The sequence below is a fragment of the Mustela erminea genome, chromosome 13 (assembly GCF_009829155.1).
Source record: "Mustela erminea isolate mMusErm1 chromosome 13, mMusErm1.Pri, whole genome shotgun sequence".
Lineage (NCBI taxonomy): Eukaryota > Metazoa > Chordata > Mammalia > Carnivora > Mustelidae > Mustela > Mustela erminea.
Window position 1 is genome coordinate 39,110,764 of NC_045626.1, and position 18,044 is coordinate 39,128,807.

The window sequence follows — 18,044 nt, forward strand, 5'->3', positions numbered from 1 at the left end:
TTCATGTTTTTCACATGTAAACCATTTAAGTTGAAATCAAGTTGGTTGGTGATGGATGAAAGTTGGAGACATCAGTATGAACTCATGGTTAGTTTATATGGATGCAGATGGTTCTCTATATAAACATGTATAGATATGTGTACATACAGGATTACTATACATACATATATTTCCTTGTCTTGCCTGCTGTCAGGTCTAAAGGAAACATCCCAGGAGCAACTAGCACACTCAAGGCTCACATCTTCGTTTCTTTCTTTTTTTTTTTTTTTTAATTTTTTTTCAGCTCTTCATTTTTAATACCATCTCCAATAAAAAGAAGCAAAATTCTTAGAGAAATGGTTGATCCTAAGACTAAAGCATGAATTATACAAAGTGAACATGCACTATCTTGCCATGCCAGGAAGGAAGAAAAGAAGGGAGGGAGGAAGGGAGAGAGAAAGGAAGGAAGGATGGAAATGGGGAGGGAGAAAAAGAGGGAGGGAGGAAAGGAGGGAAGGGGTCAAGAGGGCTGGGAAGAAGCAAAAAAGGACAGTAATGATAGGGAATATATCGAGGGATACAGGAGCCAGTTGAAAGACCTCCCAATGGCTGAAGCTGAAACAGTTCAAACAACAGAATAAACTAGTACTGGATTATAACCCAAAGAACAAAAATAAATATCCATGGATCCAAACTGATGTAAAAAAAAAAAAAAGATTAAATAAATAAATAAATGGGGAAGAATAGATCAAATATCCTTTGCGGACAAGTTCCAGATATTTTATGTAGATACTTCAACCTCAGGGAGTTGGAGCATAACTCTTCCATTCCTTAAGTATGAGCTGTGAATAACAACTTCTTTCCAAGGAGTAAAATTTAAGGAAAAAAGTGGGGGGGGGCGCTACCCTCAATGTGTAGAAACCTAGCAAATACTACTTCAGCCAGGTGATCAAGTTTAACATCCACATTGATAAGCCATGTTGCTCACATGTACCCTTGATATTATGAGATTAAAATGTCACCTTGTTTACCTTTGTGGTCCTCCTCCTAAAAACCCATAAACCCAGTCTCATCATGAGAAAAACATCAGACAATTCTCAATTGGGAGATATTTTTAAATTATCAAATCAGTATCTCTAAAAACTCAAGGTCATTAGAAACAAGGAAAGTGTGAGAAACTGGACAGTTAAAAGGAACCTAAGGAAATACAACAACCAAATGTAATCTGATATTCTGGGTGGGATTCTGAATAAAGAAATTAGGTTAAAAATCAAGTAAATTTTAATAAACTATGGACTTTAGTTAATAATAGTAATGTATCAATATTGTTTATTAATTGTAACAAATACACCATACTAACATAAGATGTTAATAATAGGGGACACGGAATGCTAGGTATATGGGAACTCTGTACTATCCTTTCAATTTTTCTGTAAATCTAAATCTATTCTAAAATTTAAAAATTATTTTAAAAATACCTCTATAGCTTAGGGGAACAAAACAAAACAAAATATCATATTAATAATAGTTTCAAAAAAAAATAGACTTGGCAAGTACTAACAACTACCCATGCTGAGGAATAATAACTTTGGAGAACAACAGCAAATATACACACACATTTTTACCTTCAAAATTAAACACTGTACTCATTACCTAAATTCATTATATTTGAGCTTTTCCCAACCATCGATAGCACATATTCATTAAATAGGCAAATAAGCATTTACATATGAGATTCAACTGACAACTTTTACCCACTTCAGAGATGCCATAGAATTTTGGGTCAAGAGTACATGCATTTTTACATTTATGGGATATTACAATTGAAAGCCTTTCTTGAAGATAAGAACTGCAAAGAGTTCCATCTTACACTCACAAAGGAGTGTTCCTGACATTTCTTTTGAAGCGTTTGGTTTCTTTTGACTACTGTTAGAAAGCCAAGGAAATTAATATACATAAAACAAGATAAAGCTGGACAAAATGTTCTTGCCAGTGAGATTCAAGTGCCTACAGGGAACTTAAACCAATCCTTATCTCAACCCATGTTACTTTAATGTTGAGCTCAATAATATGTAATGTCAAAATGAAAAGGGTCCAGTCCAGATTTACCATGCTGTCTTAGCAGCGACTGTATGTTACCATCAACTTTTGAGAAAATACATCCTTTAGTTAGTTGGTTGTCTTTTAAAAAATAGAATGAAATGAAATACCCAACAGAATTCTTGAATTGTATGTCACCTCAGCCAACCAACTCCCAAAATGTATCCAAACTGTCAAACAAAACTTCAACAGTGTAGCGACATCAAGCCATTGACTTTGAGCAATTCAAACTTTCTGAAGTATTGTGAAATATATTAAAAAAAAAAAATAAAAAAATAAATTAAATATTATATTTCAAACAAACATAATAGAAGTAGAAATAGGATTGGGTGTACTAGAGTGGGGTGCAGAAGTGGTAGGCTATGGTGAAAAAATAAGAGAGAAACAAAGATTATTCTGAAAATGGACAATTGGACAAATTTGCACTAATATCAAAGAAACTGAGAGCAGAAATAAATAGATATTTTAAGGTATAAACAGCTCATCTGTAAGGGAAATTGGACCTTACTCAAGATGGTATGTCCTTGTAAATACAATAATATTTATTGATTAAGCATATAGATACTTGACTAAAAATCTTACATCACTGTCTCTTGATTATGAAAAATTCAATGGTCTGGTGAATATTCCAACACAGCAATACATATCTTCATTTTTAAGAATTGGTAAGAGAAAGAAAAAAATTGCCACAAATAAAAGAAACATTTGAAGGGCGCCTGGGTGGCTTAGTCTGCTAAGCAGCCAACTCTTGATTTCAACTCAGGTCATGATCCCAGGGATCCAGCCTGTGGGCTCCACACTCAGTTGGGAGTCTGCGTGAGATTCTCTCTCTCCTTCTCCCTCCGCCCCTCCCCCAATCTCTCTTTCTTTCTCTCTCTAAAAAATAAATAAATAAATTGGAAAGAAAAAGATAGGAAGGAAGGAAGGGAAGGAGGGAAAGAAAGGAAAGAAGGAAGATAGGAAGGAAGAGAGAGAAAGAAAAGAAAATTTTGAGGGTGGGAAAGGTGATTAGGATAATTTGCAAATTTAGGTGACAATTCTTTGTGATAAAGCTGCACTGTCTTGCTCATAGGGAACCATTTCCATACCTTCCTTTATTCAACATTCAGAATATGGCATTTCTACAGTAAAACAAGTACTTTTCCATAAACCCCAACTCTTGGAAATCTTTGATGCATATAAAATGGTTTATTTGTGAGTGCACATAATTTCTGTTAATACACTCAAAATGCTTCCAATTGTTTATTTGGTTGTATATGACTATTTCCCCAAAGATGACTTGGTAAATACTCTGGCCTCAAGCTTCTGGGCAGTTTTCAGGGGTAGGATTGTTTTCTTCTTGTATTACTGAAACCTTCATCTTATTCCTAAGTCATGAAGAAAAGTTCCCAACTGTTCTCTGAGGCGCATTCACTTTAGTTTTATCTCAATGCAGCCCCACACGAGTTCAGTGAAGGAAATGCTCTTTCCAAATATGGGAAAACTGAGACCTGGAGAATAAAAGTGATTTGTCCAGGGTCACAGATAATGTCAAAGACAGGGGCGAAAGCCCAACGACCTCTTCTCTCATCTCAGTCATTGGCATGAAGGCCTATTGCCAAAAAGCCACTTTTCAGAGTCAGGCATATATTCGACAACCTATCATCAAACTATTACTAATAATAAATGACCTTACATTTTTAGAATCTCAATTCCTTAAGACATGTACATAGAACACCAATGTTCCCAAAGATAAAAGAATGGTGATTTTTAAAACTATAGGAAAACAAACTAAAACATAAAACATTGAAAGAATAAAGTAAAAAATAATGGTTCTTCTTTTGTTAAAGTAACCCATTTTTCTGGAATAGAATTATGAATTATTGCAAACCTGAGAAAAGCAGATGTCTTTATTCCTTCTATCCTGTATTTGTTGGGTTCTGGGCCTAGTGTGCAGAAAAGAAAGAATAAAAGGAACACTAAGAAGTCTTTAGCTACATCGGTGTATTTTTTTATTTAACAAACATTCACATGGCTCTGCCATGTGTCTGGAAATGTTATAAACACTTTGAGAAATATTGACAAAATTTAAGCATTATGAAATCCTAGAAGGCAGGTACGATAATTATCCTCATTCTTGAATGTGGAAACTGGGCAGAGAAATGTTATTTACCTAAAGTTGCAAAGATGGAAAATGGCAAAGCTAGGATTCAAATGTAAGTGGTCTGCTTCCTGAATGCAGGCTTAGAAACACAACTTTGTGCTACCTTGGTTTAGTAGTTGAATCAGTATTTCCATAAAAGTAACTATTCCCTTCAAATTTTTAGAGCACTTTGCTGAGTGATGATTGCCATAGGTGAAGGATTTGAGGGAAACTCTCATGAGGTCCTATCAGACTCTTATCAATGAGCTATGAAATAAATGTTTATTTCACAATGTTAAAAAGATATTTTTTAATTTTTAGACAGTAGATCAGTAAAATCAAGAGACTGAGTAAGGTCACATGGTTGAATGCCCAACACAGTCCCTGATTATGAAATACTACCTTGTTCGTTCTGATGTTACCCTGAAAAATCTGAAAATTCATCTTTCATCATCCGTCAATATATTTATTGAGTAATTGCTTTGAGCAAGGTACAGAGCTGTGGACCATGGGAGATTTTATCAGATACCAGGTTTTTTCTCCTCCAGAAGCTTATAATCTAGCTGAGATCAAAAATATATTGACCTAAATAAGAAACAAACATACAAAACAACATAGAAAGTGGTAAACAATAAATGTCAAAAGAGTATTACAGGTAATAAGTACTATAAGGAAATTAGAAGCCTGTTCTTTCCACTCCAGTAGTTCATTACACATACTCTTATTAGAGCAATTATCACACTGTAATTATTCACATGCTGTGTCTAATTTACCTGCCTGTCTCCTCCATTAGAATGTTAGCCCCTTGAGGGCAAGAATGCAGTTTTACTCATCATCATATCTTCCACGTTTAGCACGTTGTCTGGGATGTAATGATACCTTACATATGCTTGATGAATAAATGAATGAAGTTCACAGAAGGCAGGCACTTCTTTTGTCGCTAGTGTAGCCGAATGGTTCATCTCTGGAGTCAAGTTGTATTAGTCTGGATCTTAGCTCTATCTTGGAAAAGCTGTGTGGCCCAGAAAATTTTACCTGATTTCTCTGCACTTCATTTTGCTTGTTGGTAAGATTAGAATAATGGTACCTTTCTTTATTGGCTAATTTCGGGGGAACAAGTCACCCCCAAGATTGATGGCTCGAAACAACAGCCATTTATTTCACTACGAGCTCTGCGCGTTGGTAAATTTGAGCTATGTTGGTTCTTCTGTCCCAGCCGGGCCCATTCCTACATCCTAGGTCAGCTGGGATCATGTGGTATCTGATCTGTCACCAGGCTAACCTGGGCTTTTTCATATGGATGTGGACAGGACTCAAAGAGGGGAAGCTGAGGCATACAAGGCCTTTTAAGGCTCAGACCTGGAACTGGCACAAAGTTACTTCTGGCACATTCCATTGATAAACAAGGGACAAGGCCAGCTCACTTTCAAAGGGTGGGGAGGTAGACTCCGCTCTTACAGGGAGAACAGCAGAGCCTCTTTATAATGGGGTATTTATACCAGGAAGTATAGAAAATTGGCTCCATTTTTACAATCTACCATACTCTCTCACAGGATTAGCAAAAGGATTAAGAAAACAAACATCTAAAGGATTTAGGCTAGTGTCCACCAAACAAGTAATGAGTTCAGTAAGAATTAGCTATGGTTATTCTGTCCCTAGTTGCCAAGAAGAGTTTCAAAGTGGAAAGAAATCTGAGTTTAGGCTGAGATTAGGTGGGATTTCTCTAGGTCGAAAACCAAGGCCTCTCCTAAGGATACAACATACAGATGTGCTATGAGAGTGGGGTGTATTTCAGAAAGCAGACAACAACGGACTTCCCAGAAGAGCTATAACAGTACCTGGGGTACTGGCCAAGGACTTTGATTTGACCCTGGGACAAGAGTAAACCATTGACTTTGACTAGATGCTAGCCAATTGTACCATTTCTTATCTTTTACTCTTATTTCAGACTTTTTGTTCTTCCAGAAGCTTCCTGAAGCTGCTGGTTTTGCGATATTTCTGGCCATGTCTACCCAAGTAGAAAACCTATCATTTTTCTCTCGGTTTTGCCACTCCCTGGCTTGGGGGATTTAAGGGGTCCTTCTTTGCTCAATTTTATTGTAAAATGGAAGAATTCCTCCCTTCATCCATTTTACAAAGGTAACCATCATGAAGGTCAGCCCACAGGAAGTAGTATTTACTGACCAAGAGCAACACGGGACAGGTCGGGCATTGGTGTTTCTATAATTTGGTGGTCACTCCTAAATCTTAAAGCAGAAAAGTCAAGAATGAGGAAAATAAAGTTTCGGTGTGGCTGCCCCTTCACGGGAAGCAGCAAAAACCCTTCTGGAACCGTTCTGAAGATAATCTGAAGTTCATCCAGTCCGGTGAGGTGGTCCCGAGATATCAAAGCCACTGATCCCCCCTGGGTCCCTGCCACAGGGGAGGGCTGACCAGACAAGCTTTGAGCCAAAGCTGGAGTAGAATGCTCAGCGGCAGCAGTTCCAGAATCTCTCCACTGTATATAGTTTAAATGCAGATTCACTGATGAATAATTTTGATAATCCTGTCGAAGTATGAAGACTGCTTGAATTAGACGACTACAGGATCCTATTTAGCTTTTTTTCTAAGACAATTCGGGCTTCTCTTATGCCATGTGCAATCCGTCCTGCTCAGTGCTCTTCACTAGTCACGTCCTTCCTGCCATTTTAAAAACAATAGTGGCAGAGATGCAAGCTGCTGATAGTGCTCAGCAGGACAGATCAAACACACAGATGCAATTTCTGTACGTAGAACAGTGAAGTAGGGTAAAATTCAAATACTTACAATCGCTTAGTAGCTAACATCTGATTGCTGCAAATTGAATCTTTCATAACGGGATTTATTGTAAATAGTGTCATATCATTTGTGAGTTCTGCAATAATTTCAGTCAAAGCCAGTGCAAGATATTGGAGGTGTGAGGCTTACATGATTTATACACCGGTTTGCACATAGATTATGAAGGGATTTTTAATCATCAATGTTATTTTTAGTTGCTTACAAAACAGCCGTAATTGTCATTTTTTCTCTGAAATCTTAAACATTCTCATGTAGTGTAACTTTAAAATCCAGAAGAAACAGCCTAGCCACTTCCTTTCAACAGCTGTTTTAGAATTGCAAGACCCCAACCCAACCCTTCTCTTCCCCTTCCACTCTCATTGTTAAATAAGCATCAAAATTATAGTTAAAATTCTTAAAATGTGCATTTCATGTTGTTTGGGAGCAACAAAGATCCTTGTAGTCGTAATCAGTGATCAATATAGCTTATTAGTAAAAAAAAAAAAATAGAAATTCAAAATCAAGTTATTTTGAGATCTCAAAACACATCTTACTTCCTTTATGAGAACTTGGAAAGATGGCAGTAGTTTAAGAGATCAATACTCTTATTCATCTTTGGATTTAGTTCCAAATACTTCACTGGAAGCTCATAATAGGTAAACATCAAAGGCATATTATACAAATTATACAGTTAGTGTACGAGAATTTGGTGATATTGCATGTATTTGATAGCTTTCATTGCTAATGCACAGAACCCCTTCAAAAGACCCTATGTCACAATTACACAATCTTCCTGTTCAAGACCTAAATAAGAAAGGAAAATTCAAAGAAGGAAAAATTCAAAACAAATAGTAGGGCCAGAAGATTTGGATAATCTGTTCCCTTTCTTTTCCCTGCTCTAAAAATAAATAAATAAATAAATAAATAATAAATCCTTTTCTATTATTTTACCATGTATTTGAGCTTTGTGTTATAAATATGAAATGTGAAATGCAGCATCTCTGCAAGATCTGAATAAAGTATCTTACTCTCAGATAACCTAGGACCTTGATAGAGAAGGGCCTTTGTGAAGAGTAAATGTTTCAGTTCAATCCTTCTTCATTTATTTAAGAGCAAATATCCCACATGCATGTTAATGTTTATTATTCTAAGTGGGGAATTCCCTATTTCTAAACCAAAGAATTTTCAGTTTTCTGCCCCTCTCTTAAGCAGGTGTCTTTCCATATCTCACAAATCAAAAGGGAAGATGAGAAGACAGCCTTTCAGTGGTGTCCTGATGTGTATATTAATAAATTTACTGATCAGAGCACATATAAATTGAAATGAATCATATTCATATATTTAATAGCAAAGAAAACTCAATTTAACTCATGTCCAGGTTTCTTTCATGTTCATTTTATTCAAGGGCATGTCTTCCTTTTTTTGCTTTATTTCTTGCTTTCTTTCTTGGACACCTCCAACCCCCATTGACAACCGAAATGTAGGGCTATAAATGTAAGGGCGCAATACATCATGAGATAAGTCCAGAGAACATGTCCTCTACCAAAATGCACATGAATCTCTGGTACAGTGAAAATTCCAGAATCGTTTGGGGGGTCATTTTGCATGCTAAGCAGGGTCAAAAACGTGAGCTTTATGTGGTCATCCTTATATATCAGATGAAGTCCAAAGTTTAAAGGTGACATTTGTGAAATTGCAGCTGGATTTCCTAGCACTTGATTCTAGCTCCTGCAAATCAAAGACTCTTAATTGAAAGACAAAGCTAACAATATGATCATCTTTCAATTAAATAAAAATATGACTTCTGAACCCTTATCTGTTGAAGAGCTGACATAGAAGTTTGGAGATGGTTGTTTAACCAGACAAAATGATAGAGAAAATATATTTTCCAACAAGATCATAAGGCTTGAGTAGTGCAGGGAAACAAATGTAAAGCAAAGGGCTGTCCTCTGTTCCCTCTACCAGCTCTAATTCCCCCACCCCCAGTTTGTACACTCAGCCACTCACCTTTTAGGCAAGGGCTAGTGTCTTCCAAATTAGACTCAAACCCCAAATACCAAGACACTAGAAAGTGGCATCTTGGCATACTTTGAGATCAGGCGTTTTCTGCATTTCATGGTGTGGGGGGAGGAAGCAGCATACCAATGTAGTGAAATCTGGAAACAACAGCATATATACAGACACAAAAAAAAAGTTTGCATATTGCACAGAGCGCTTGAAGATCATAAATCTATGCATGAGAAAGATGTAGTGGAAATTTTGGGGGGGATTAGAGTTTATTTTTGTCATCTCTGTGAGACAGCTACTCATTCATCCAGATCACAGCTAAGAAAAAAGCTGGTCACAGAAATTAGCAGTTTCAGCTCAGCAGCGAAGTCGCCAGCCTGTGAAGGCAGAGAGAAATTGACTAATTAGCAATGCGCACTAAAACTTGACGGTTCTTTATAGAGAGAGAGAAGAGAGAGGGAGAGAGAGGGAGAGGGAGGGAGGGGGGGCTCGCTTTTTCCCCTTCTTTCTTCCAAAGATGTTTGAAATCGCAGTCATTTACGCTCGACAATTTTTACAATAGCCTTGAGCCATAATTTTGCGAGTCTCTCCAGCATCCATCCCCCTGTATGGTCTCTCTCTACTGGCCAAGCACGACCGTTTCTCTCCCCAACCGTGGATTTCCTATTACTCTCGTTACGACTCACTGAGCCCCAGGCCCAAGGATAATGATGTGTTGTTTCTTGGTAGCATAATTTGTCACACGTACATTTTTTCTTCTTCTTCTCTTGCAGAAAGCTCTGCTCCCTCTCTCTCTCTCCCTCTCTCTCCCTCTCTCTCCCTCTCTCTTTCTCTCTTTTCTCCCTCTCCTACATTTTCTTGCTGTTGCTAATTCATGGTGATCAAATGATGTACGACAAAATAAATTGTAAAGAGTGACTGCCTGGAGTTGGGAACCAGAAGGTGTTTTCCCCCCCTCCCAAGGAGAGAGCAAACCTTTAAAAAGGAAGGACAATTGATTTTTGGGGGGGAGCTTAAGTGAGCCTTGACTTTGCAGCTGGTTGAAAGCAGGTAAGTTTCTGGCCTTGTGTCTGCCTTGCGTGTATTTTGTTCTGTCTTTTGGGTTGTTGGCGGGGGGGAAGGGATGGGGAGGGAGTCTTTGGGGGGGGGCGGTTAGTTGCCTGGCAAACGCTCATAAAGAATAAAACTCCTATTGCAAGAAATAAGCAGATAAGGGGGAAAGGCAAAGGAGGAGAACAAGAAGGAAGGGGAACAGGAAAGGATGGGGGGGCGGGAGCGAGACAACGAAGCGGGGAAAGCGAGAGAGAGGTATGACCGGGTCCACTTAAAGGGAGAGACTCTGGGAGATGTTCAGGAAACCCAGATCTTTGGGGGCCGGTGGGGGAGGGGGTCCTGCCGGGGGAGGGAGCTCGAGGGAGGTTAGGGTCCACCTGGAACAGGATGGTAAAGTGAGTCGAGAGGAGCCCAGTGTGGTATAAATAGGAAACCGGCGATCCAGGACTGGCGCCAGGCAGGGCAGAGTGAGCCGCAGTGGAAGGGGCAGGTCCGGCGGGATCCCTTGGAGCCGAGCGGCGGCGGCGGCGGCGGCGGCGGCGGTGGCTCTCCCCGGCGGGCGGGCGCGCGGGCGGGATGTGGGCAGAGGGTCCCTCTCTGCTCGGCCCTGGAAGGTGCAATTACAGGTTAAGGACCTGGCGTATCGATTTCGCCTTGCCTCCCCCCCATCCTGCCGTCCTCCGCCTAGATGCGGGCGGTTCAGACTTTTTTTACAGAAGTAGTTCCAGGGCCAGGGGAATGGGGGTGCCCGAGTGGGGGGTCGCTGGGGGTTTTACCGAGGGGCTCGTGGGGAAGCTGAGGCTTCACGCGGAGATGCTGGGTGGGATGCAGAGACCCTGCACGGAACCTACCCCCCCTCCATTGGACAGCCCCCCACCCCCTCCCCCAACACCTGCCAGTTAACTTGAACTTCTCACAGTTACTGGAGTTAAAGCCACTGTTCCTGATGCCTTGGAGACAGAACCTTTCACGTGAATCCCTCCGGGCCTCTGGGGTCCTGCTCTAAATCCACCCCAGTGGCCCCACTTCCTCCCTCCTCGTCTCCCCGGTGCCGCCCCGCGAGAGAAGGGGAGATACACGTCTGAACTTCCGCGCTTTGAAATGCGGGGGGCGGGAGAGAGGGGGTCGGGGGTGGGGGGCCGAAAGGATTCTCCTGCCAGGTTTAAAGGCGTCTCTGGAAAATTAGCAAAACTGAGTGGTGACGGGGAAGCCAACAGTTTGCGAAGCAGGCAAGCAGGCAGGGCCGGGGTGAGGGAAATGAGCTAGAATTGATAAGGACAGCTCCCGCCTCTGCCGAGTCCACTGAGCTGGTCCTCACCGCGCTCCACTGCACTTTCCCGGGAGAAGAAAGGGCTTTATCTGCTACCTCAGACTATTAGCCTAGGAGTTTCTCGGGGCAGCACGGATAATCGAAGGGGTTCCCAGCTTTTGGAGAGCTAAGAATCGCCCACCCGCACGCTTGTCGGGTCCCCTTTCCTACCCCCCAAACTGGATCAACTGCGAAAAGCAAAGCTGCAGGCACACGTTGACCTGGAACCTCTGCCGACGGTCGCCTCTGCGCTCTCCGGGAACCCCCGGCTCCCCACTCCCTGGCCTTTCCCTTTCTCAGGCCCGGCATGGACACAAGCCCACGAGGTGTCTCGGCCTCCGCCGCCACTTTGCCGTCGCTGCTGCCACCCCTGTCGCTGCCAAGAGCCGAGCCAGGGTGGTTTTAGGAAAGTGAGGGACGAAGTGTGTGGGCGGTGGCGAGAGGAGTAGCAGGGAGCTGAACCGGCGCCCCGACCCCAGACAGGGTTCTTTTGGTGGCGCTCACGGATTCAGCGCCTTCAGACCTTACTCCTGGGGTCGGGGTCCTGGGGCGCGCTGGGCAGGAGCCAAGCTGAACACTGATTGTTGTTCTTCGCCCTCCCCTCCCCTCCACACCCTTCCCCACCCCGACCACACCCCACCCCCTCCACTACCCTTCACCCCTCCCTCCCATCCCCCACCCCTGTCTGCCAGGTTGGAGGAGGGTTTAAAGCCAGGTGCGCCGAGTCAGCTCGCCATGTCCAGATCCGGGGACAGGACCTCCACCTTCGACCCCAGCCACAGCGACAACCTGCTGCACGGCCTCAACCTGCTGTGGAGGAAGCAGCTGTTTTGCGACGTGACCCTGACAGCCCAGGGCCAGCAGTTCCACTGCCACAAGGCCGTGCTGGCCTCCTGCTCGCAGTACTTCCGATCGCTCTTCTCCAGCCACCCCCCTCTCGGGGGAGGGGTCGGCGGCCAGGACGGCCTGGGGGCCCCCAAGGACCAGCAGCAGCAGCAGCCGCAGCAGCAGCCGCCACAGCAGCAGCAGCAGCCGCCGCAGGAGGAGCCCGGGACTCCTTCCTCCTCCCCCGACGACAAGCTGCTGACCAGTCCTCGGGCCATCAACAACCTAGTGCTGCAGGGCTGCTCGTCCATCGGGCTGCGCCTGGTGCTCGAGTACCTCTACACGGCCAACGTGACCCTCTCCCTGGACACGGTGGAGGAGGTGCTGTCGGTCAGCAAGATCTTGCACATCCCCCAAGTCACCAAGCTCTGCGTGCAGTTCCTCAACGACCAGATCTCGGTACAGAACTACAAGCAGGTGTGCAAGATCGCTGCGCTGCACGGCCTGGAGGAGACCAAGAAGCTGGCCAACAAGTACCTGGTGGAGGATGTGCTGCTGCTCAACTTCGAAGAGATGCGCGCCCTGCTGGACTCGCTGCCGCCCCCCGTGGAGTCGGAGCTGGCGCTCTTCCAGATGTCCGTGCTGTGGCTGGAGCACGACCGCGAGACCCGCATGCAGTACGCGCCCGACCTCATGAAGCGCCTCCGCTTCGCGCTCATCCCGGCCCCGGAGCTGGTGGAGCGGGTGCAGTCAGTGGATTTCATGCGCACCGACCCGGTCTGCCAAAAGCTGCTGCTGGACGCCATGAACTACCACCTGATGCCCTTCAGGCAGCACTGCAGGCAGAGCCTGGCCAGCAGGTAGGAGACAACAAAGAGGAGGGCGGGGGGTGGAGGGGAGCAAGAAAGGCCTGAGGGAGGGGAGGGGGGCAGAGAGGAGTGGGGAGAGGGGTGGGCTGCGCGGGAGGCTCTGGCGAGCTGAAAACAAATGCAAACAAACAATTCAGACTGTGTGGGGAAAGTTGATTTCGGAGTCTCCAAAAGGTCAACAGGAAAGTGGCCTAACAGCATCCCTGAGCGCTGGAAAGCCCACGTTCCCAACATCCCCAGAGAGAGAAATGCGGGACTTGGGGGCTGAAACTGACAGGCAGGTGGGGCCAAAGGCCGGGCAGTTCCCAGTGCCGCTCGGGGACCCTTTCTAAGCAGTCCTCCCTCCAAATCTCAAAATGAGCTTCCTCGAGGAAGAGGATTCTGCAATGACAAGTCCCCACCCCACTCCACCTCTTTCCTGCCGTGGGTGAGCAGGAACGCCCTGGCCACGCTCCACGAGGAGAGCTTTCATTCTTTCTGTCAGACACTCAAGGTCTGTTGTTGCTGTGTTGTTGTTGTTGTTGTTGTTGTTGGGTTTAGTGACTGAGTCTACTGCTCCCTTTGGAAGTTAGAGCTCCCAACCCTTTTGTCTATTAGGGCCACTATCGGAAATTCTGGCATCACAGATCCAGGCAAACTTTCTGTCTTGTGGAAAGCCTTTCTTTTTCACTTTTAAAAGGGAGCAAAGCAAGAGGTTTCAGGGTGTCAGAGTGAATCGTGCCTAGCAGCTCCCAGTTCTAAGGGGAGCGCTGCTGAAAACTGGGAGGAGGGGAGTCTTCCTTCCTTTCCAGTTAGGTCCTTGTGCCGGCTCTGAAGTCACAAAGAAGTTGGGGACTTGCTGTCGCTCTCTGGAATGTGCCTGTGTGTGCTGCAAATAGGGTTTCATGTCAGAGGGGAGAGGGAAATGACTTTTTAAAATGTGACAGTTGTTGGGTTTTCTTTTTAGCTTTGGAATCGACAGTCCTGTTTTATTGTCTCCAATCTTAAAACCCCTTTTAATGAGCCCTAGCAGAGCATTTCTTTCTCTTTTTAAAAAAGAGAAGCAGTATCTTCTCAGTGTCTCATGATAAAACATCACGATTTCAGATGCCAGACCACCACAGCCTAATCCACTGGAGCGTTACATGGTCTAAAAATCCATCATGGTATTTTCCCATTCAAAAGGATGTCTAAAGTGGGGAAGGGGGGCTATTTCATGCACCTTTGTGGAATTAAATATTTATTTTTTAGTCATGATGTTTCTACTAGACCCAGGTAGAAATGTAAGAAAAGGAAGATATTCTGTACAGCACTGGTGTTCAGGTGAGGCCCACAGAGTTATGGGAAACCTTAGACTTAGAAACCTTCTAAGTTGATTTTCTACTCTTATGTGAGAGATGAGTTAATGAATTGTGTCCATAAATGACAGTAGGACAATAGCACAAGCAAGAATTCAATCCCTTGTGTGCTTGAATAGTGAGCACAGGAGTCCAGGTGTGAAGAAGAACATGGAATGTACTTTTATTTTGTAAGAGTTTTTCATTTGCCTAAAGATCGAAACTTAGTGTAGTGGGCAAATGTCACCACGTCAATGGGCACTGATGATTAATATTCTGTTCTTAACTTTTATCACTTTCAAATAACTTACAAGTATATTTAACTTAGCATATATTATACATATTCAGGAATATATATACATATTCAGGAACTCAAACAACACAGTTATAGTCCTGAACATACATTTATTTGTATTTTTAAAAACATGTAAAATCTAGTAGAAACTCAGAAACCCAGAGGGATAATAAGATTAAGGCTTAACTTGTTTTAAGAGTGATTTTGGGATACAAGCATTACAAATTTGATCTCATAAAGAATTTCTGAAGCCCTCAATGTACTTGTACTTAATAAGTATTTTCTAGGGCTCAGTATTAGAACACAATATTAGAATGCAATATTAGAATGCAAAATCCATTTTCCACCTTCGTCTGGATTCAGCATACCAGCTGGGGCCTGCTGGTTCTGTCCTGGTGGATGGCTGAGATACCAGGCTGCCTGGCTCGGTGATGACACCTTCCAGCTTCACTGGGCCATATCATTTGAAGGATATGTAGTGGCGTCTGACCACTAAATGCTTACAAGTGTCATGGATGCTGCAGGAATCTGATACTTCTGCGGTAGGAAGAAACCTGTATTTTTCTTTAAAAGCAGAAGATACACGGAAGAAAACAGTTCGTGTGAACCTGTTGTTGATCTCAAAGTAATATAATTTAGCTTTTGTTCCATTATTGGTAGCTGTGGCATTTTAATTTGGGGGGGACTAATTACATTACTCCAATCTTAATTTGCAGAAAAAATGTAAGACTAACCATCAAGATCTTAACTTTACTGTAGACAAAAATGCTGGAAGTTGTAACCAATAGTATCATGTTGGTCCATTTATTACAGCATCAGCAGAATATAAAAGTGTTCTCTCAGACTTACATGTAGTTTAACAGAAGGATTAATGTGCTAAACAATAGCTTATGCAAATGCACCACTTTTACTGAAGACAACTGAATGGAGAGTCATTGTATATATTACTTTTTATCCACCTATAGTGTTAAAGTCTAAACATGAAAGGAGTCCTCAAATTTAGGCAAGGAGTTGAAAAATTAAAATTGATTAATCTGTTGGAAAAAGTACAAAATATAAGGAAATAGAATCACTTCAAAAAGAATTTATTTGTTTAAGAATACATGTTCATCTGTAGAAAGTAGGGCTTTAATGTAATAACAATATTTTAAACATTTTTGAAGATTATTAAGTAATTTTGAATTTTTATTACATCTAGAAAAATAAAGCAACCCAAGCCTGAAGACTTTATAAATACCCAAATTAATATTTAATTTTTGCTCTAGTTGGCTTAGTCTTTCTGAGTATGCCATTTATGCTTAGATTCATGTTTTATTTTAGCAAATTAAGTATAAGAACAATAAATTAAAAATAAAAGACCTACTATCTTATATTCAAATATATGCACAACTAATTTAAGAGAAAAGGACTTAAAATTAAGACATCCAAAGTCTTATTTCTTATTTTCTTTTTGATTTATTGCAAGAAATATAAAACTTAAGAAATAAGTTTTATATGCACAACTAATTTAAGAGAAAAGGACTTAAAATTAAGACATCCGAAGTCTTATTTCTTATTTTCTTTTTGATTTATTGCAAGAAATATAAAACTTAAGAAATAAGTTCTTCAAAAGTTTCTGGAAGAGTCATTTTTAAAGGCTTCTAGAGCATGAAAATTTGATTTAGTAAGTGACATCACATGCAATGTTTAGTACATTAATAAGTAAATATCAGAAGACATACAGTCTAAGTTTAGCCTAATCAACCCCAGAAGTTTCTTTTTTATTTCTATTTTTAAAACTTTAGTGCATAATTTAGTAGTTGTTCAAATAAGTCAATTTGGCCTGGATTCATTAACTTCTTTTTTACATTTTCATTGCATCTCACATAACATAACAGTTAAATAAATGCTTATTGAAAGTTGAAAGCATTGAGATTATAAAATAAGAAAGCTTCAGTGTTGCACTTCACCAATATGCTCCTCGATTGCACATAACAAAAATCCACGGAAGCTTCTACAGGAACACACCTGTAATAGGAAAGCATTGGTGAAAATAATCATATTTTTAAAAACATTTAACCACCAGCTATTACAGTTCCATGTATAGTCCTATACTGAAGTGTAGTTTTCCAGAGATTATATTTTACAGAAGAAAGCAAGCTACCTTATAAAGATTTCACTCTCTAAAAGAGTCTATTTAAAGATTTCATATAAATTAATTTAAAAATCTACTTAAACATCAGGAGCACAATTATCTATTGGCTAAAATGACTTGTAATGATTAAAAAGCTATTAAATTTCCTAATACACAGTTTTGATTCCTGGCTTTGGTGCTTAGAAAGCGTTTCTTTAAATGTAGGACTGTATTTTCTATCAGTTCTCTTCCTAAGGCCTGAATAACAACCTTAGCAAAGCAAACTAATCTTGTATCCATGTATTCTCTAAATTGTTACTTCCCTTTATGTCAATTTGATACCCTCAGATTAGAAGTTGTTAGGTAGTTAGATTTTTGTATCAGAAGTTACCCAACCATTCAGAATACAATTTGTTTATTATGTGAAACAGGACCATTGATTACAAAATTATATCACAGGTATGGGAGCCAAATAGTTATATCCTACAATCAAAAGGCAATTAGAGCAGATATTAATGTGTTGTATTGGCTTAGAGGATTTACTGACAAAAGTAGACATGTTCAAATTTTAAGGACTGAGCCACTCAGGCGCCCCTGACATGTTCAAATTTTAATTCATATCTTATATTTTTTCCGTATTTATGAACATGTTGAGGTTCACTCATTACCTTAGCCAATTTCCAAGTGTCTCTATTTTCTTAACTTAAAAATGCAGTAAAAATACATCACTTTATTTACAACAGCTACTTTATACCAGAGGATCTTCTAAGCATTTTACAAATATTAACTTATTTAATGGTCAAAACAGGCCTAATGGATGAGTGCCAGCATTAGCCTCATTCCATAGATGGAAAAACTGGTACACAGAGAAGTTAAGCATGTTTCCTACAGTTGCACAGCTGCTTAGGGTTAGAACCAAAGTCTGAGCTTGGGCATTGTGGCTCTGGAGTTTGTGTTCTCATCCACAGTTTTCTGCTTCTTGCTATGAGCCTCTCTGTGCTAGGATATGATCTAGTGATCGTCCTTCGTATTATATATAGACTTTAAGGCTATCCTTTTGGAAAGAAACTTGTGAGGGTTAAATATTAATGTGTCTGACTTTAAAAGAAGTTAAGGAAGGGTATTTGTTCTAGGCCTGGAGTCAGACTTTTTTTTCCTGTAAAATACCAAATAGTAATTCTTTTTGGCTTTAGGAGTCACACAATATTTGTTAAAACTACTCCAGTCTTCCCTTGTGGCACAAAAACAGGACAATACATA

At 41.3% G+C, this 18,044-nt stretch overlaps 1 protein-coding gene across 3 annotated transcripts in view; it reads left to right on the top strand.

Moving 5' to 3' along the window:
• The first annotated feature begins 10,703 nt into the window (after positions 1-10,703).
• The window catches only part of KLHL14 (kelch like family member 14), a 97,821-nt gene continuing 90,480 nt past the window's right edge, over positions 10,704-18,044 (top strand). The window contains exons 1-2 of one of the 3 annotated variants that reach the window (XM_032310276.1): positions 10,704-11,286; positions 12,059-13,051. In XM_032310276.1, coding sequence (XP_032166167.1) covers positions 11,159-11,286; positions 12,059-13,051 — 1,121 coding nt within the window. In that variant the 5' untranslated portion in view covers positions 10,704-11,158. Of the gene's footprint in view, positions 11,777-12,058; positions 13,052-18,044 lie in introns of all 3 variants that reach the window. The other 2 variants (XM_032310278.1, XM_032310279.1) reach the window with 2 other exon arrangements.